At 41.2% G+C, this 20,339-nt stretch overlaps 1 protein-coding gene across 2 annotated transcripts in view; it reads right to left on the reverse strand.

The window, feature by feature from the left end:
• Window positions 1–20,339, reverse strand: part of LOC136835045 (5-oxoprolinase) — a 262,765-nt gene that overhangs the window by 43,415 nt on the left and 199,011 nt on the right. For both annotated transcript variants that reach the window (XM_067098167.1, XM_067098171.1), the window contains 2 exons: window positions 19,977–20,221; window positions 16,049–16,160 (listed from right to left, as the gene is read on the reverse strand). In XM_067098167.1, the coding sequence (XP_066954268.1) occupies window positions 16,049–16,160; window positions 19,977–20,221 (357 nt within the window). The remainder of the gene's footprint in view (window positions 1–16,048; window positions 16,161–19,976; window positions 20,222–20,339) is intronic.

Consider the following 20,339-nt stretch of genomic DNA (forward strand, 5'->3'; position numbering starts at 1 on the left):
TTTAGGTCTACCAGGGGTAACATCCCTTTCCAGTCTATTGTCTCACTGCATGTCCTCTCACATCCCAGTGTCGTCTGCCATGACAGTTTCCAAGTCTATTGTTTCTGTGACGTCATCTCATCTTACAACGGCTCTCCCCTTGTCTGCCTCCAGAGCGACAATTTCAGTGGCTTCTTCTCAGCTGTCAATGACTCTCCATCTGCACCTTCTGACTCCTTCATTCAGGCTATTTTTGATGGAGTCGAAGGTATTTTTATGAAGAAGTTCAGCTATACAGAGTTACTAGTATCCAAGAAGAGACGTCGTAGATCCCCGTCCTCGTCTTCATCATCATCACCCTCGTCGTCTGTTCCATCCATCCCCGTCAGATGTTGGAGGTTACACGAGTCCTCTCCGCAGTTTCGTTCCTCTTCTCCTGCAGCTGTTCTTTGTTCGTCCAATCATGCCCATGCTGAACCTGTTCATGCTCCTTCTAGAGCTGCTACAAACCTTCACGCTACCTCTTGGATCTGTTCTGCCGTGTTCAAAGTTCCACATCCAGTTCCTGACTCCCATGCTACAGTACTTATGGACAGGATACTTCCTCTAGGATCCCCAAATCTACAGATTGGACTTCTCCTCCTCCTGTGCAAGGTGTGAGTGCTCCTCAAGTCCGTAGGAAGGACAAGGCCCCCATCAAGAAGTCGAAAGTGCAGAATCCATCATGGGACCGAGATTGATCTCCTTGAAGGTCTTCTAGCTCATGCAGCTGTCTCATGTGTTGAGAGCCCTTCACAGTTGCGTAACCTTCCAAGGCCTTCATCTCCATGTCATAGTTCGCGTTTACTTTCCCCTAGAAGGGACCGTGATCGGCATTATTGTTCACATGGCCGTGACTGTGATCCAAGCTCTGGTTCACACGGCTGTCACTGAGGTTCACATAACGAGTCCTGCTTGGCTTGTAGCAAATCACAACACCCATCTCGCGATCAGTGCTCCCATTCACACACCTGTCACTGTGATACACGCTCTCGTTCACAAGGCCGTGACCATCTTTACATAACAGGGGTCCTACACTGCCTCATAACCAATCATGACGTTCATCTTCTCATTGTAATTCTCGTTCCCATTCCTGTGGATGGGATCGAGATCAAGACAAAGTTCCATCCTGTTCTTCAGATCTACAGGCCCCCAAGAAAGTCTTCGGCCCCAAACAAGCCTACGCTCCAGTGATAAGTAAGGACATTTTACTTCCCGACTTAGCCGACAAGCCAGATCATGACCCTTGCGGCCAGGAGGTGGAGGATGCAGACCATCAAGAATTTTTTACTACCTATGCTAAGGTCGTTGATCGCATTGATGAGGCAATGGCTTAGCAGAGGAGACTGTGGCAACCAATTCAGATTTATCTTCGGGTATCGAAGCCTTGCTAGGGCCTAAGAAAGAGGTGAAAACACCTCTAAGGTTGCCATGCTCTAAACATACTGGTGGCATTCTTGACCAGGTGAATTCTCTTGTCTCCGGATGGGACAATTCACTGTGTTCCAGTAGGTCTTTCAAATTGCTACCTCCACCTCTTCCCCAGCATAAATGGTTTTATGCAACCCCCATGGTTGCATTGCAGCCTAGACAAGTTGATCCAGACCTTGTTTGTCTTGGCCTAGGGGATATCTTTAGATCAAATCACAGCGGAGGGCTTACCCTTCACCTTTCAGGAAGCTGCTATCTTGGAGTCAACTATTTCATCGGCTTTCCAGGCTGTTTGATGGCTTGACCTGTGGTCAACGGCAGTGGCAAAGATCTCTTCCACTGCTTTGGGCGACTCTGAAAAAAATTCCCCCTTCATTAGGCTGTTGCAGTCTGGCGGGAAAACCATCTCTTACTTGACCCACTTAACAGCTTTAAGAGGAATATTTATATAAAAATAGAAATATTCCTCTAGGAGAGAAGATATCAGGTTCACAATTTTCTCTGAGTGAACTATAAATTAGATATTTATAGACATTAGAATGTTTGTAAATCGATATAATGTATCTCTTAACAGCACCTAACTGAGCTATGTACTATGTGAAGGCACCTCCTTTATACCCAACACACAGTTCACACACTGGAATTCTTTGTGAAAGATCAAATAACCTGTGACTTTACCCATCACAGTTTACACACTGGAATTCGTTGTGAAAGCTCAAATAATCTGTGACTTTTCCCAAGCTGCATTATCGGACCAATACTGAACAGTACCCATATATGTTTCACCAAAAAAAGTTTGATATATTCTATGCATAAGCCATAAGTCTTATGCTCAACAAATAAAACGATAATCTTCCCTTCTAACATCAGTGTATTACCAAGTTGCACACTGCTTTTGCAGTTTAAACAAAAAAACCTATTACAGTCATACCCTGAACTTATGTGAGGTTAGGTTCCAGAACCCCTCATGCAAGGTGAATTTTTGCGTAAGTTTGGCATGGTCTCTAAAAAAAATGCTAATAAATGCTTATTTCTAAAGTTTAAACACTAAATATAACCCTAATCATGCTCCCAAATTTTTAAGTTAACTTTTAAATGAAATTAAAGTTACTGTAATTTCATTTAAAAGTTAGCTTAATACATTACCCTTAAAAAATTTCCGTCTCTCTCCCCTTCCGACCGATCTATTTTTAGAAGTCTTCTCAACCTTTTTTTTAATAACTTCTTTATTCTACGTCCCTTTCTATTTTGTTCTGAAATGCTTTTTCATGAACAAACAGTGTTTTTTTATTTTGACTAATACAACTCTTAGTTATTGTCTCTATGTTTCAGAACGTATTTGCCACACTAGCGCATTTACATTTCGTAGACGGTAGAGGTAAAATTAGATCAATTTAAACTATCCAGTGTAAAGGTAAAGACGTACAGAGAAATAATAAATTGTAAAATGTGTGAGCTAACTATGAGAGAGAGAGAGAGAGAGAGAGAGAGAGAGAGAGAGAGATAAGGGTTGTCCTTACTTAAGAGAGTGAAATTATTTATCAATTATTATGGAGACAGAGAACAACGAGAGAGAGAGAGAGAGAGAGAGAGAGAGAGAGAGAGAGAGAGAGATACTGCCCTTACTTGAAATATCAAGTTAAATTACTTATGAATTATTATGGAGACAGAGAATAACATGAGAGAGAGAGAGAGAGAGAGAGAGAGAGAGAGAGAGAGAGAGAGAGAGAGAGAGAGAGAGAGGGTTATTCTTAAGTTATATATAAAAGATGGAAATTCAGTATTAAACTAACTTTTAAATGAAATTAAAGTTACTGTAATTTCATTTAAAAGTTAGCTTAATACATTACCCTTAAAAAAAGATATAAATGGTTAACGTAAGAATATACGAGAGTGTGAAGATTAGTATACTATTTCTCTCTTCCCCCCCTTCCACCAATCTATTTTTAGAAGTCTTCTCAACCTTGTTTTAAAAACTTCTTTATTCTGTCGCTTTCTCTTTGTTCTGAAATCCTCTATGTCTCTGTTTTAGAATGGCACATTTACAGTTTGTAAATGGTACATGTAACATTAGATCAATTTAAAATTATCTCCTGTACAGTTAATGATATACAGAGAAACAGTAATTTTTAGTCAAAGGGAGCCGCGAGAGCCTCATGCAGTTACATCTGCCTTAGGCAGCGCCCCAGCTAAATCCCTTATCAGAGAACTTATAGCACAGGGTTGGCACGTATTCATTCCGGTTAACGGAAGCTTGTCACAATTGTGATAGGATATCAGGTCTCGGGGGGTCTGCACTTTGACCCCCTATCCACCGCATTGATGAATCAGTTCATGGCTAAACATCTCCACTGGTTACACCTTTCCATTTGCGCTTCCGTGGCTAGTTCGAATGAATCGGGTCAAAACGCGACTACGCATCTACTGCGCATGCGCATGTTGCCAACCCAATGTTTTTCTCGCTGCGCTCTTTGGTGTGTGTGGTAAGATCTTTTCCGTCGTAATTTGAAGGATTTCAACTTTATTTGGCATTGAGTCTTCATCTCAGTCAACGGGGAATAAGATAAGTACCTGCCCTACCGCAGTCACAAAATTTAGAACTGCTTAACTAATATTTTCATATATTTTTAGTGTCCGAAATGATGGCTCGGGAGCGTCATACCGCTACCCGTATTTAGGCTAGGATTCTGCCTCAATTAAAGCGAAAAGCATAGGTTAGGGTAGGATTTTTAGATTCAGCATGTCAAAAAACCCTAGCGTGAGCTGTTAAACATGCTTGGAAAGTTTATATAAACCTGCTTGTTACGAAATTATCGATAGCCCGAACGCTAGTGCTAAAGTTAGGCTAACCTTTGCTACTTTTAGGTTTACCGAAGCGGATGATAGCCACTTTTGGTACTTAAGGTAATTCTTTTTAGTGTTATTTATGTGACATAACTATATTTTGGACATTTTGATAGAGTTTTTTGTGTAAAACCTCCGATTTATGTCCCATTATCAGTGGGGAAAAATGGCGGGCTTCTGGAACATTCTAGAAGGTTCCATCAAAGCTCTGTCGAAGCCTTCGACTCAGAATCGTTTCGTAACGAAAATTGCATATGATACACTGGTTCCCATTCGAGTTACCAGATACCTCAAGTCGAATTATTTCGAAATAGTAGCTTTTCTCATGATGAATTGATTCGAAATAGTAACTTTTTTATGTCGAATTGATTCGAAATAGTAGCTCTTTTATGTCAAATAGTGTAGAATAGAAATGAGTTATGAACTCAAATAAAGATATGTCATTCTATTAGCTGTAAGGTTGTTGCCATGCACCAATGAAGTCATGAATATTGATTCTTGCCAACGTTATTCGTCTGGGGCGATCGATGTCCTATATTGGATATAATTAGATCCCCTAGTCTAGACTAAGCCTACATGGTAGCCCACATTCTTGGTCTATGATACCCTCGACTCGAATGGCATGGATTTACCTGTTGCTCTGTCATAGAACTGACATAATCCCAATACTATTCGACTTCCTTGTTCGTGATCATAGATTGCCCTTCAGTTGTAGCTCTCCCCCAGTGAGTATCCCCACCTTTTTCCCGTGCCTAACGCCCATTGGAGATGAGCCTCGAACAGGGATGTCGACTGGGCATGAATCCAGCCATTCGAGATAGTAGAATGATGTCACCTTATTCGAGAATATAAAAAGAGATGGTAGAATGAATGTCACCTCATTCTAGAATATAAAAACTATATGCTCGTTTTTTCTCATGATGTAAGGGCTTATATTACATAGTTCCTTAAACATTTTAGGGTGTTCATAGTATTATTTTCTTTTATAGGCTTTGCCAAATAAGTGCGCTAATGCCGCCTGTAAGAAACGGATAGACTCCATCAAGACTCAGCATGAGTTTTGTCGGGGGTGTGCTCCCTGCAGTGTACAGGGTACGGACCATCCATACTGGAGTCCGGAAGGGTGTGACATATGTACTAATTGGCTGTCATGGGCTCGTATGGGCGATCACACTGTTTCTGGCTCTATGGCAAATATTAATATACAACATTTAAGAGCAAGGGTAAGAGGATTCTCCAAAATCAGCCCAAAAGGTCCTCTTGGCTATTTGCCAAAGGTGTAAGAGATTTTCTCTTCCCCACGGCCAGAATTCAGTTGGTCAGGGGTTATGAGAACTCACCTGATGATGTCGTGGTGGATCCTAATGCATCCACTGTGGTGGCCCCCTTCATACCAGGGGATGAAATCGATTTGGGAGAATCTGAAAATCTGGATGATGAGGGAGATCTATCTGATGCTGAGCCTCGGCCCCCAATAGATCAACCGATTCCTGGCAGGATCCCTAGTAAATCAGCTCCTTTGGACGTCGATGAGGATAATGTTTCAGTCCGCACAACTGCCTCTACTAAAGAAAGTTTATGTACAAGAACTAGGATGTCTGCAATGGAATCAAAGCTGGACAAGTTGATAGAACTACAACTTGCAAAATCTTTGGATACAGGGGCTCAGGGACAGACTCGGAGCATGCACAAGTGTCAGATCCACCCATTAATATAGATGATTTCCCAGATTTGAGAGTGGTGGAGGACGAGCCAGAGCAGTATAATCCCTGGGTGGTGGCATCACGGCTAGCTAGAGCGGTGGATGGCATCTTCTATGATAGTGATGTATGCACCCCTCTAGCTAGGTTAGAGTTTGCAAAACCTCTTGTCCACTTCAAAGGTAGTAAGTTTCGCTTTCGATGCCAAACACCTAAGACTCTGGCTATGGTACCAGAGGAAACCATGATTTTTACCCAGGATCAGGCGAAGGGCTTCCTTTCTAATATCTGCCAGGACCTGGGAGGTAGTGCTCTGGGCATCCAGGTTCTTGTTAGGAACCTTCCCGCCTGGAAAGTACCAATTGGTGAGAAGTTCCCATCTATCACCAATAAACTGTTCAAATCTTGGGAAAAGAACTGGGTAGAGTCAGCCGCCCATGGGACAAAGTTCTCTTTAAAGGAACTCCAGGACTTTGGAACAGTTCTACCAGATCCCATGGACGATATAACAAAACCATTAGCAGGCTTCACAGAGGTGATGAAGAAAGGCAAATTTCTAGCAAACAATGCCCGTTCATGCTTTTTTGCGGACACTCCTTACCTTGCCCACACCCTGTGTGTTCAGGAGTTCGAGGCGAGGAAACTATTAATGTCCTGCTTTACAACCTTGACGTTAATGGAATCTCAGGCATGCCGCTGTGACCAGCAAAGAGATTCAGTGCTCCCAAGGTTACAAATTCGGAACAGGGGCCCAATCTTCATTCACCTTCTGGAGACTTGGGCGGCGTCCAAATTAAAACTTAGACGTCAAGCCCTGAAATTCGCTGACCAGAAGTCTATGCCAGTAAAGGAGCTCCTCTTCGCCTCCCCTATGTGTAGTGACCTCTTCCCTAGGGACCTAGTAACCAAGTTGAATAATATTGCTACCCACCGAGGTATCAAATTTGAGGAGTTACTAGGATATGACCCGGAAGCAGACCAAGGGGGGTAAAACGCAGGTAGAAGGCTTTTAAAGCACCAGCTCTTCCTGCGCCAGACCCAGGACAAGGTTCCTCTTTCCATAAACAATTCCCTATGCCGCACTCTCAGCCATCCTTGAAGAGCAGCAGTACACTGCCATCTCAACAATCCCAATTTAGGCAGTTCCAGGAGGCTCGAGGCGGATCCTTTCGAGGGAAGAAAGGTAACGGGAAGACAAGGTGGTGGTAGAGGTCAATTCAACCAATGAGACATTTCAGGTTGGGGGCAGACTGAAGAGGTTCCAGGAAGCCTGGAAAGTGTCCCCTTGGGCCTATCAAGTGGTATCGAAAGGTCTGCGCTGGGATTGAAGGCCCCTTCCATCAACAAATACTTTCATCAGCGCAGCACAAAAGAGTCGATCCTATTTGTGAACAAAATGCTAATAAAGGACACAATAGAGAAATGCCACTTTATCAGGTTCCAGGGGAGGCTTTTCAGTGTTCCAAAGAGGGACTCTCAGGAAAGGAGAGTCATTCTGGACCTCTCTGTCCTCAACAAAGCAATAAACTGTCCCAAATTCAAAATGCTGATAATAGATCAGATAAGACATACCTTGCCTTGCCAAAGGACAGCTACACCTCTTCTATCGGCTTGAAAGACGCATATTGGCACATTCCAATCCAACCTCATTTTCGCCAGCATCTAGGATTCCGTCTGGGTCGCCAGTCGTACAGATTCAAAGTGATGCCATTCGGCCTCAATGTAGCCCCCAGAGGGTTCAGACCTTGCAGGACTTCGGGTTCCTAATCAACTGGGAAAAGTCACGGCTGAAGCCAGAAAAGAAGTTCAGATGGCTAGGCCTACAATGGTGTCTAGAGAGCGGAAAGCTAGCCCTACCAGAGACCTCCAGGAGGTCAATAGTAGATCAGGTTAAAAAGTTAAGTATACCTTAGTTTTACCAGACCACTGAGCTGATTAACAGCTCTCCTAGGGCTGGCCCGAAGGATTAGACTTTATTTTACGTGGCTAAGAACCAATTGGTTACTTAGCAACAGGACCTACAGTTTATTGTGGAATCCGAACCACATTATAGCGAGAAATGAATTTCTATCACCAGAAATAAATTCCTCTAGATCAGGTAAAGAGGTTCAGAAAAGCCAAGAGTTTTTCCAGAAGGAACCTAGAAGTGCTGCAGGGCAAACTACTATTCACATCAATAGTAGATCCAGTCTTGAAAACGACTTTGAAGGATTTGATCCGGATTCTCATTTTAAAGGCAAACAAATCATTCAGAGACCACAAGGTCCCTATGAAAAGGAGGTGCAAGACAATGCTCAAACTGTGGGCATCGAATCACGCCCTGAAATCTTCAGTCCGGCTAGTCCCGAAACCAGTCTCAGTGACCATTCATATGGATGCTTTGGCGAAGGATGGATGGGGGGGACACTCAGGTCAGAACAAAGTGTCCGGAAAGTGGTCGGGAGCCCTCAAATCTTGCCATATCAATATCAAAGAAATGATGGCAGTGCTCCTGTCACTCAAGGGACTGAAACCCAAGAGGGAATCTCACATTCAGTTGTTCATAAACAAGCCAGTGGTACAATGCTTGAAGCTTGGGGGATCAAGGTCAAAGCCATTGAATCATATAGTGCTGGGGATCATGAGATTAGCTCAGGTGAAGAAATAGTCTCTGTCAGCATCCCACCTTGCGGGAGCTCAGAATGTCCTAGCGGACTCCCTCTCCAGATTCAAAGCCCAGGAAGGGGTGTGGGAATTGGATAGCCAGTCATTCAGCGGGATCCTCCAAGATCACCCATATCTTCAGGTAGATCTGTTCGCAACACGCGACAATCACAAATTACTGAATTTTGTCACCCCCTATCACGACCTTCGAGCGGTGGCCAGAGACTTGCTTTCGCTGGACTGGAAACTGCTGGGGAACATTTATCTGTTTCCCCCAACGAATTTACTAATGAAAGTAGTACAACTCCTCAAGGAGTTCAAGGGGAGGGGAGTAGTGATTGCTCCAATGTGGCCGAACAGCCTTTGGTTTCCAACCCTACAGAAGCTAACTTTTCATCACAAGCCACTACATCTTCCTATTCTTTCCCAGCAGGTTCAAGGGATAACTGTCTACGCCTCCTCCTTTCTGACGAAAAGCCTTCACGTGTGGACTTTCTCAGATCCCTGTGCTTCATGGAATGGTCACCTGAAGTCAGAAAATTCTTAATCACCAATATTAAGGGGAAATCCGCCAAACAGTATCAGTCAGTGTGGAACAAATTTGTCTCATTTGTTAGGGACCGTAAACCAACTACCATCGATAATAACTTCGTGGGGGAGTTCTCTGTGTTTGTATTTGACCTAAAAAGTTGGCTCCTCCACTATTAAAAATCACAAGGCGGCCCTTGTGGTTCCTTTTTTACAATGGATTCAGAGTAGAGGTGCATCCAGAAGTGTTTGAAATGATGATGAAATCGATAGCTCTCTGCAGGCCAAGTGAACAACCATGTGAATTATCATGGGATCTAGATATAGTCCTAGCTGCTCTGAACAGACGTTCAGACAATAATATGAAATTTTTGTTAGAAAAAAACGTTGTTTTTAGTGGGCCTGGCGATGGGAGCCAGATCAGCGGAGATCCATGCGCTAAAAAGAGGAGATCAGTTTTGTTCTTTCGGAAAGAATAAAGTAACCTTTTCATTCGGAGATTTTTTAGCTAAAAATGAGAATCCGTTTCATAGACAGAAACCCATAGTTATCCCTTCTTTGCCCTCTAATCCGAAGCTGTGTCCAGTGGCCACAGTGAAAAAGTACCTTGATCGCACCAACCATATCACGCAAGGGCCCCTCTTTTTGGTACCAAACGAAAGCACAACACTTTGCCTAGAAAGCCTCAGAACCAGCATTTGTAAGTTAATTGTAGATCTATGCCCAGGATCAGACCCAAAGTCACATGACCTCCGTTTGTACGCAGCCTCACTTGCCTTTTTCGGTAACTTTAGTATAGAGGACGTATCCATGTACACGGGGTGGTCTGGGCATGGAATGTTTGTCAAACACTATGTTAAACAAATGCGAGGTGTCCAGACTGCATGCATATCTCTCGGCAAAGTCGTAGGCAAGAGATAAGGACGCCCGGAAGGTGAATTGGCTGGCAAGAGGAACTCTTCCTTTAAAGTGAGTGAGTGTTTTAAAAACCAGTAGGTTATTTTTTCCTATTAAAGTCTACTTCATTTGCTCTTCACCAATACACAGTCTCTTCGGAGACAGCTTAAAGGGTGGGCTGTTACAGCCGAAGGGAAAGGATTTTAGATTTTCGGTTTGAACCCAAGGGAAGCGAAAAGCTTTTTTGGTTAGGGATAGTGGCTAAAAGTCCATCCTGCCTGTCAAATGATGTTTGACGGCTTTATAAACATACAAAAAGCCTCTTTAAAATGTTCTCTGGTACACCTGCATGAGGCTCTCGCGGCTCCCTTTGACTAAAAAACGGGGTTTGAACCCGAAGGGAAATGAAAACCCTATTTTTAGTCTGGGAGCCGCAAGAGCCTCAGACCCTCCCAGTTAGTATTAAGTATATTGGGTTATGCCCACCCCTTCATTTGTAGGGAGTATAACCTTTTAGGGAGGCGCGGCTATTCCTACATTGGGTTGGCAACATGCGCATGCGCAGTAGATGCGTAGTCGCGTTTTGACCCAATTCATTCGAACTAGCCACGGAAGCGCAAATGGAAAGGTGTAACCAGTGGAGATGTTTAGCCATGAATTGATTCATCAATGCAACGGGTAGGGGGTCAAAGTGCAGACCCCCCAATACCTGATATCCTATCACAATAGTGACAAGCTTTCGTTAACCGGAATGAATACGTGCCAACCCTGTGCTATAAGTTCTCTGATAAGGGATTTAGCCGGGGCGCTGCCTAAGGCAGACGTAACTGCATGAGGCTCTCGCGGCTCCCAGACTAAAAATAAGGTTTTCATTTCCCTTCGGGTTCAAACCCCGTTATGTAGGTTGCACTAACTATGAACAAGAGAGAGAGAGAGAGAGAGAGAGAGAGAGAGAGAGAGAGAGAGAGAGAGAGAGAGAGAGATAACAATTGTCCATACTTAAGAGAGTGAAATTTTTTTTGAATTATTACAGAGAGAGAGAGAGAGAGAGAGAGAGAGAGAGAGAGAGAGAGAGAGAGAGAGAGAGAGAGAGAGAGAGAGAAACCTTTGACCACTAATCAGCAACACTATCCCTTCTTGTCATGTTAGAGTGACATGTCCGACAGCTTTTTGCCTTCGAGCTTCTTACAGAAGATGTGGGAAAAATATTTGTTTGTTTAAAATATGTATCACATACAAAATTTGTAATTACAGTTATTATTATTATTTAATCTTAATCTTATTAATATCTGAAAATTAGTACTTATTATTAGGTAAAAAATTTATTTATCATACAAAACAAACATATACATGTACCATAAAAATTCTCTCATCTCAGTAAAAGAGAGAGAGAGAGAGAGAGAGAGAGAGAGAGAGAGAGAGAGAGAGAGAGAGAGAGAGAGAGAGAGAGAGAGAGAGAGAAAATTCTCTCATCTCAGTAAAAGAGAGAGAGAGATAAATTATTACTTTTATTATTTAATGTTATTTAATCTACACATAAAAGCTTGAAAACTTATAAATTACATAAAAAATGAAACATAAACACTTTTGCAGGGTTTCTCAGTATTTGCATATGCTTGCAAATACTCGTGTATGATAATTAGTTAGGATTCAACGAAAAGTTCACGTCTGTGAATTCGCGCAGCTCGAATCGCGCAAGTTCGGGGTATTACTGTACTGTATTGGTCCTCCAGACAGCTTAGCTTACATCCAAGTTTCTTGCCATTCCTAGTCTGATAACACAGACCCTAAAATTGAAAACTGGACTACACTGTAGTACATATCAATTGCAAAACTGCACTTTTACAGGACAAGTTAAGGGATGTCAAACAATAGCTTTAAATAATCATAAATCAAATTATCCTTCAAATATTTTATGTTCATGACTATCTTTATGCTCCTATGCAGTTATTTCTACTTGTTACTCAACAAGTTGGCTGTACTTTGCACTGTAGATCAATAAAATAACTACTTTTTGCTGAATAACAGAAAATAAATAAATTGAAATCCCAAAAATGTAGGACACTGTGCCATTTCTACTGTGATTTAAATGGGACACTAGATGATATTCAAGGTCCTTTGCTCAGCACTGTCAATTTGACATAGTTGCGCTGCTTTCACCCTTTCACTTATCATCCATTCCTTTTTGGTATCTTCGTACGTCAGCTTGCTCCAATTTTCAACTCTCACTCAAGAACAAATCCTTTGGACATGCCTTAAGGCAGTGCAGTCACATTGCAAGTACATACTCACAGGACCAGGTTATGCATTCATTAACCTGCAGGCTTTAAATAAAATTAATTACGTATCTGAAGATCAATAAAAAACTTTAGTGTTACCAGCTACAACAAAGAGTAGAAGAAAAACACATCCACACACAACAATTACATAAACATTTTCTACAGTATTTTCATAGCATACAATGGGGGTTGTTGGGTTTGGGCCAAACCTCAGAGATAATAATATATGATTGCTGGATCAGCTGCAATCAATTTCGATCTTTCATTTGATTAATTTTTCTCTGTTACTGCATCCTACCAGTAACTCTCCTATACAGGATTTGTCATTCTCTCATGCATGGAGAGGTAAACATTCTTTGGTGGGAATTCTTTTAATAAAAAAAATGTATTATATACCTGGACTTGGATCAGCTAGTATTTTAAAATAATGATTTTTATGATAAAATAAATTTTTAGATACTTACCCTCTATCAACTGCTTCATTTGCAACTAGTTGGCATGGGTTTGACAAGTGTTAGAGCTGAAATGTTAATGAATGCTCCTGATAGTTACCCCTACTCTTTGGAGGGTGGGAATAAGACAGTGACTGCTTTGATTGTCATTCTTCTCTTAATCTCTTAAGAGGGGAGGAGGGAGGGATCTCAATGATAGAGGGTAACTCCCTAAAAATTTATTTTATCATAAAAATCATTATTTTTAAGGTGAAACTTCTATATTGTGTGCTGGTGGCGGATAAGAGATTTTCTTATAACCAAACTGTCAGATATTAGAAATATCCTTATCACTGCTTACCTGATGAATATCCAATAGCAAGTACTTGTTAGATGAAGATCTTCATCAGGTGAAATCCACTACAGTAGGAGGGTGGAACACTGGTTGAGATTGTGCAATGCAGAATGGCAACTTAGGCCTCTAAGCCTTAGGCTTGCTGAGCTGATGAGCTAAAACCACAACCAAACATGATCTCTAAGGAGTTGCCACCTACCTAACTGAGTTGCTGTGGCACCTCACAACCAAAACAATACCAATTTCCAAAAAAAAAGGTGATTCTTAATCAGCTCAGGGTAACTTTCTCCAATAAGGAACAATGGCTCGGCAACGTAGGTCCAACATTACTTATTCTAATGAACTTGCTTCGCCTTACCTAGGAGCAACAAAGCAAATACAATTAAGCATAATACTGTAATCAAACAAAAGTACAGCATGATATTACCACGTATGAACTCCTATACATACGGTTCCCCACTTACCCATGACAGTCGATAATGAACCTATACCTGTTCATAACACATAAGAGGATGGCTAGGAGAAATCGCCCCTGCCAAAAATATAGGTGATAGTGTACAACAGTCTTCCTGCTGGATCTTGACGGCCCTCAAGTAGTCAAAAGTGAACACAAAGCTACACCCCCACTGCCCTGCCAAAACTAGACAGTATTGCAAGAGTTGCTGAGGAAAACTAATAGATGTATCTGCTGCTCTGACATTGTGTGGTTTCACTTTCAATAGGGAACAATCTTCTGGAGACAATGCATGGTATGCTTCCAAGATTAAGGATTTAATACAGAAAGTCGTGGCATTCTAGACATTGGAATCTCAGGATTCTTGACAGTGTAAAATAGGTTCCTACATTGTTCCCTTAATAGTTAAGATGGGACGTATAAATCCTTAGAACCTTAACAGGGCAAAAAGGTAGCTCTTCTTCCTCATGCATTAGAGTTTCTAGAGGGAATAGAGAAAACACTGGGAAGAGCTTTAGCCGAGACATCATTCTTAGCACAAAAGGATGCCAAAAACGATAGTTCTCCTCCAGTATGCAAAAACCCTACTATCAATGTAATTCACTTACTCTTTTGGCCAAAGCCAAGGCCATCAGAAGGAGTGTTTTCTAAAAAAAAAAAAAAAAAAAAAAAAAAAAAAAAAAAAAAAAAAAAAAAAGAACCTTAGACAAAGTCTACGTTACATGAAAGTGACTTTAGCAGAATTTCAGGATTCCAGTCAATCTCTTTGAAATTCCCAATCCAGAATGCCTTAATATGTAAGCCAGCATGGATTTATAGCAGCCTTGATGGAGGAAACAGACAAACCTCTGGCATCTCTCAAGAAGCACAGCAAAGACAGGAAATACCCACAGACTTACACCATAATCTATACATCTCCCACTGTACTGATCAAGAAATAGTGGACTTTCTCCTTGCCATTAGGAAAGAATCCCTGACTACCAGCCCTAGGAGAGCTGTTAATCAGCTCAGTGGTCTGGTAAAACTAAGGTATACTTAACTAGAAAAGTCTCTAGAGCTGAGGAGCTTGACAACAGTTCCCATGCAGTTAGATGAAACATTTCGATATTTCCATGAAGTTTACCTGTCCCTGCCTGATGAAGCAGATTTGTCTACGGAGGGAATTGTCTGGGAACTGATATTTTCAGAAGGACTGGAAACCAGTGCCTCCTCAGCCAAAAAGGCACAATTAGAATCGTGGTGGTGTTCCTGGACACCGGTAACTTGAGTACCCCCTTCAACAGCAGTAACATAGGGAAGGCATACACGAATAGGTTTGTCCAATCTTGAACCATAACATCTACTGCCCAGGCTTGAGGGTCCGGAACTGGGGAGAATACAGCTGGAGATGATAATTCAGCTTCACTGCAAAGAGATCAACAGTAGAGTATAGCTGCTCTCTCATTTGAGCTTTGAGGTTGCTTGTGGCATGAGACAGTTCACCTTTCACACCAAGAAATGCCTGGTCTAGGGAAGCAAAAATGCTTAAGGCTTATCAAAGGATCCCTGGCCCAAAGAGGAAGAAGTCCACCAAACTCCTTCAAACATCCTGGGATGTTAGTCCTCATCTGGAAACCCCAGGACTACCAGGCCTATCGGCAGGGGGTGCCGAGATGACAGGCAAGGCTGCGTCTGCAGAGCTGCCAAAGGAACAGGGGATGCTGTCCCTGCCAATGCACTAGACACATTCGATGCAAAAGAATCAAATTGTTACATAAAAATTCAATTCTAGATTTAATCAAATCAATATCTGACTGCATTAAATCTAACCTACAACCCAGAGCTCCTGAGCTAACTTTTTTGATACAAAAGGATCTATATCCAGTAGAGAAGAATCTATAGACTTATCTCTATCTTCTTGGCCAGGTGTTAATTCTAAAGAAGACCTAGATTCAAGACAACTGTTTACTCTCTTTCTAAGTCTAATCCTTCTCTTGTCTTGCTCTTGGAAATCATACAGGGACTGGTGTGGAGTCTGGGATATGTCAGCCCTTCAGGGAAAGCCACAGACTACCACTCTGCCCTCTCTCTAACACATATACCATCTTATCTTCCCCTTCAGATTCTTTAAGATCTCAAGCCTTGCTGGCATGGTTTACAGCTATAATGGAGAAAGGTGCTACAGGTCATAAGGGGCCAGTTTCCAAAGTTTTCACAGGTGCCTGTATTAAGTGAGAGGACCACTGGGACTGGAGTTGGATCTCCAACCCCTAACTACTGTGTTTCTTCCTCTTTACAGTAATATTTGAATACTACTAAGAAACTTCAAAATACCATAACCTATGATGAGGATGGCTGTGGAGATCAGATAAAAGAATTCTGAAAATTATTTTTTTCTCCAGTATATACTTCCCAAAATTAAGATGAACCCTACAAATTCAGTACATATTTAAAATGTTAAAACTTCATACAATTCAATGCTTTCTTACCTGATTGAGGGGAATGTCATGGCCTACCATGCTACGAAGGCAGTATATTATTGCTGAAACAGTAATAGCCCTAGGAGCATTACAGTTTCCCCAAACCTCAGGTCCTGTACCCCTGAAATAATCAGAATGAAGTTGAAGTTTCATAAATACAGTCTTACTATACTTTACTTTACTAAAAATAGCAGAAAATTGTAACTAGTACTAATAATGATTATTACCTGGCAAAAATTACAGAATAAACAAACAAGTCCTAAAAATATTTAACATGTCAAAATTTTTAGGACGTTTATTACGTCATGAGTCAACAAGACTACTTTTATGAAAAAGCAGTGCCAAAACAACAACAGAGGCAGGTTGCAGCCCAGATCCCCACTCAGATATACCAAAATGGCATGGATGTAAGAAAGTAATAATAATAATAATAATAATAAATAATAATAATAATAATAATAATAATAATAATAGGTGCTATTGAATATTATTGCTGCTTCAGCTGCATTTATTTTGTAGAAGACTTTTTCTATTTTCCTTATTGCGGACTTCTCTTCAGTGGAGGTGCGTGCTAACAGCTCGCCTATATTTGTCATTTGGCGGGGGAAAAGTCAAAATCTGGATTCTGCTTCTTTATATATTCTGTACAGTTAGTTATATACAATTGTTGCGCGGGGTGAGCGTTTCAACAGACTCTTCTGTCATTCTCCATGGCGGGAGCTAGTACGGACTGGCAGATTGCATAGGTCCTTCTGAATTTATACACGGGCTTCAGCGGGGGTCATGGATGGCGAATTCTGATTGGTTGCAGTCAGCGAACTTCAAGCCAAATTTCTGCGTGGCTTCGATCCTGACAGATCTTCGCAACCTGGGAATGTCATTCATTCAAGCGTTCCCATTGGCCTGCCGTTGCGTGATGTCATGCAGGTGACATCATCGGTAGTTTGGCTGCTATTGGGCTGCGGATGAATGATGTCATTATCTACTCTTTCTGTCGTAGTCGGGATTGTCTCGGCGCCTCGCTCATCAGGGCATCTCCATTTTCAGGGTTGTCGTTTTCAGGTATTCGTTGGATTTGGTGGGTGTTCTGCATTATTCTTCTTAAATTCGTGGGTAGGGCGATGCCTCCTGCGTCGCATTCATTGTTGGTTTTCTCTCGGCAATGAGGGCGCCTCTTATAAGAACGTCGGTCGGCGGCTCTCCGGTCTCTTATATTTTGTATAATACTGTGCGGGGGAGATGGAAATATTGTAAGTAGCACGGGCGTGGTTCATGATGGCACCCTCCTGGGCGTGGCAGGAGATCACTTTTGACAGGCGTTATCGTGGTCATTTATTATAAGCGCACGGGGCATCCTCGGATGAAGGACCACAGAATTGGTAGAAGAACGTTCTTCTGCTTGAGGGGTTCTCTTGCTGGGATGGAGAGGGGTTATTCTTCATGACCACGATGCGTCTGTCGGTTCTTATAATCCTGCCACGATTTGTTCTCTTGTAATCATGAACCACGCCCGTAATCTGGTGACAATATTTCCATCTCCCGCGACAGTATTATACAAAATATAAGTATAATCGAGAGCCGCCGACGTCTGTGACGCTCTGCCGCGCGCTAGAGGCGCCCCTCATTGCCGAGAGAAACTAACAATGAATACGACGCAGGAGGCATCGCCCCTACCCACGAATTTAAGAAGAATAATGCAGAACACCCACCAAATCCAACGAATACCTGGAAAACGACAACCCTAGAAGAAAATGGAGATGCCCGATGAGCGAGGCGCCCTTCGAGACAATCCCGACTACGACAGAAAGAGTAGATAATGACATCATTCATCCGCAGCCCAATAGCAGCCAAACTACTGATGATGTCAGCCGGCATGACATCACGCAACGGCAGGCCATCGGGAACGCTTGGAATGAATGACATTCCCAGGTTGGCAAGATCTGTCAGGATCGAGCGCCGTCGCAGAAATTTGGCTTGAAGTTCGCTGACTGCAACCAATCAGAATTCGCCATCCATGACCCCCGCTGGCTCCGTGTATAAATTCAGAAGGACTTATGCATCTGCCAGTCCTCTACTAGCTCCCGCTGGAGAATGACAGAAGAGTTCGTCGAAACGCGTCGCGGCAACAATTGTATAACTAACTGTATAGAATATATAAAGAAGCAGAATCCAGATTTTGACTTTTCCCCATGAAATGACAAATATAGGCGAGCTGTTAGCACGCGACCTCCACTGAAGAGAAGTCCGCAATAAAAAAAGAAAAGTCTTCATTAAAATAAATGCAGCTGAAGCAGCAATAATATACAATAGAACCATTAGTTTAAAAGAGGGTCTGCTGCCAAATTAATTCATAATAATAATAATAATAATAATAATAATAATAATAATAATAATAATAAAAAGTTAATCACTAACATGGTTCTGTTACTAGTTTGGCACTCATTTTAGCTAACAAGTTTAAAATTCCTGGGTTGCTGCACCATCCTGCCACTACTGTTTGGTGGCACTATTTGCTGCATAAACACTGCTGGTGTTACTATTTAATGAGCTCTTTTGACATCACTCTAAACACAAGTCAAACATTCCAACACTGATTTACTTCATTTATTATAAACTGCAAAGTTTTAGCACCAGCCATGACTTCAATTAATAGAGGGAATGCTTCTTGTGTAAAGTGCACACTGTACAATTTCTATTAAAGGTAAAGCTGAACTTCTGTAAAAGCTTGAAACTGGTGTTCTGTGAGATGCTGTGAATAATACAAACTGGCTCTTTGACAATTTATCACAGAAACAGTAGGAAAAATTACTTGATTTCTTTGCTAACAGTGATTCAAAGAAACAGATGTGTAAAAGGAAACGACGGATTGAAAATGTTCCAAGTTAGATAAAGTGGTTTAGGCTATGTTCAGGTGCTGAAAGAGAGGTGTGCATATTCTTGATGGCTCGTTAGTAATCAACAATGAGATAAACCAACTGAAAACATTGAAAATGCAGGAAAATTAAGAAATGTCAACTGTAGGGTGCTAAAATGCAACTAAAATCAAAAACAAAAATACAACAACTATTAAAAGCATTTTCTCATAACTTCTGATTAATTTACAAAAATGTGTCTGTAGTACAAAAGAGAGAAGAGAGAGAGAGAGAGAGAGAGAGATATTCTTAATTCATAATGGCAAACAGTGAGCTCAGCTGATCTAAACAATGGAAATAAAATAGACCTCTCAGTTGTTGATAAAATGAAACCAAAATCAATAAAAAAAAAAAATTACAATAACTCTTAAAAGCATTTTCTTCTGATTTCTTGCCAATTTACAGTATAGAGAGAGAGAGAGAGAGAGAGAGAGAGAGAGAGAGAGAGAGAGAGAATATGCATGCATCCATACTATCAATAAGTACTAGTAAACTACGAGATGAGCTGATGAAAAACAATGGAAATAAAAAAAGAACTCCTAGTTGCCGACTGTGAAAAAGCACCAATGATCAGTAACAAAGATACGATAACTTTTTTTTAATTAATAAAACCAAATTTTCTTTTGTATAACCAGCTGTACACAAATGTAGGTGTTTTCAATAAGAGTTAAGGCTGGGAGGAGGATGGTATCAACTGACAAAAGAGAACAACTGGCAGTTTCATAAGCTTAGTATTAGCTGTGAAAATTGAACTCGCACATATACTCCTTATATCTACTTCACTGCTACTTCATTAGCAAGTAAGGCTATTCTAACTTAACAACTCTGTGATCAGCAAAATCACTAATCCAGCACCCTACTAGTCCCAATGATGATGTATTAGCAATCACCTACCTCTAATAAAAAAAACAACAAAGTTTCTGGATTCACAGGAGCTTTCAATAAAAAAAATTATTCTAACAAGGTCCACAACATGTATTATACAACAAGATATGAAAGGTTTTAAACCAAGAAAAAATACATACTCAAAATCAAAGATTGCTGTTCCTTCTTCAACATTTATATATACATTCAGCTCTATTGGTGATCCATCATCCATAAAGTCAACTGCATGTAAGGAAGAAGTCCCTTTCTCTTTCAGTACATATGCTCCTACTTCTTTAAGGAGGTCTCGGACAGCTTGTTCAGCGCTTGACTGAATATAAGACATATATGCTTGAACAACATCCAAGCCATAATAGTCAATGAGTTCGTTGACAAGTTCAATTCCCTAAAAGAGATAAATTTTTTATGAAATATACTATTGTCTATTATTAAAATAACAGCATGACTTCTCAATCTTTATACCATATTACTGTACAGCATATTAGTTTTATTACAAACACATC

This window comes from Macrobrachium rosenbergii, chromosome 4, assembly GCF_040412425.1.
Source record: "Macrobrachium rosenbergii isolate ZJJX-2024 chromosome 4, ASM4041242v1, whole genome shotgun sequence".
NCBI lineage: Eukaryota > Metazoa > Arthropoda > Malacostraca > Decapoda > Palaemonidae > Macrobrachium > Macrobrachium rosenbergii.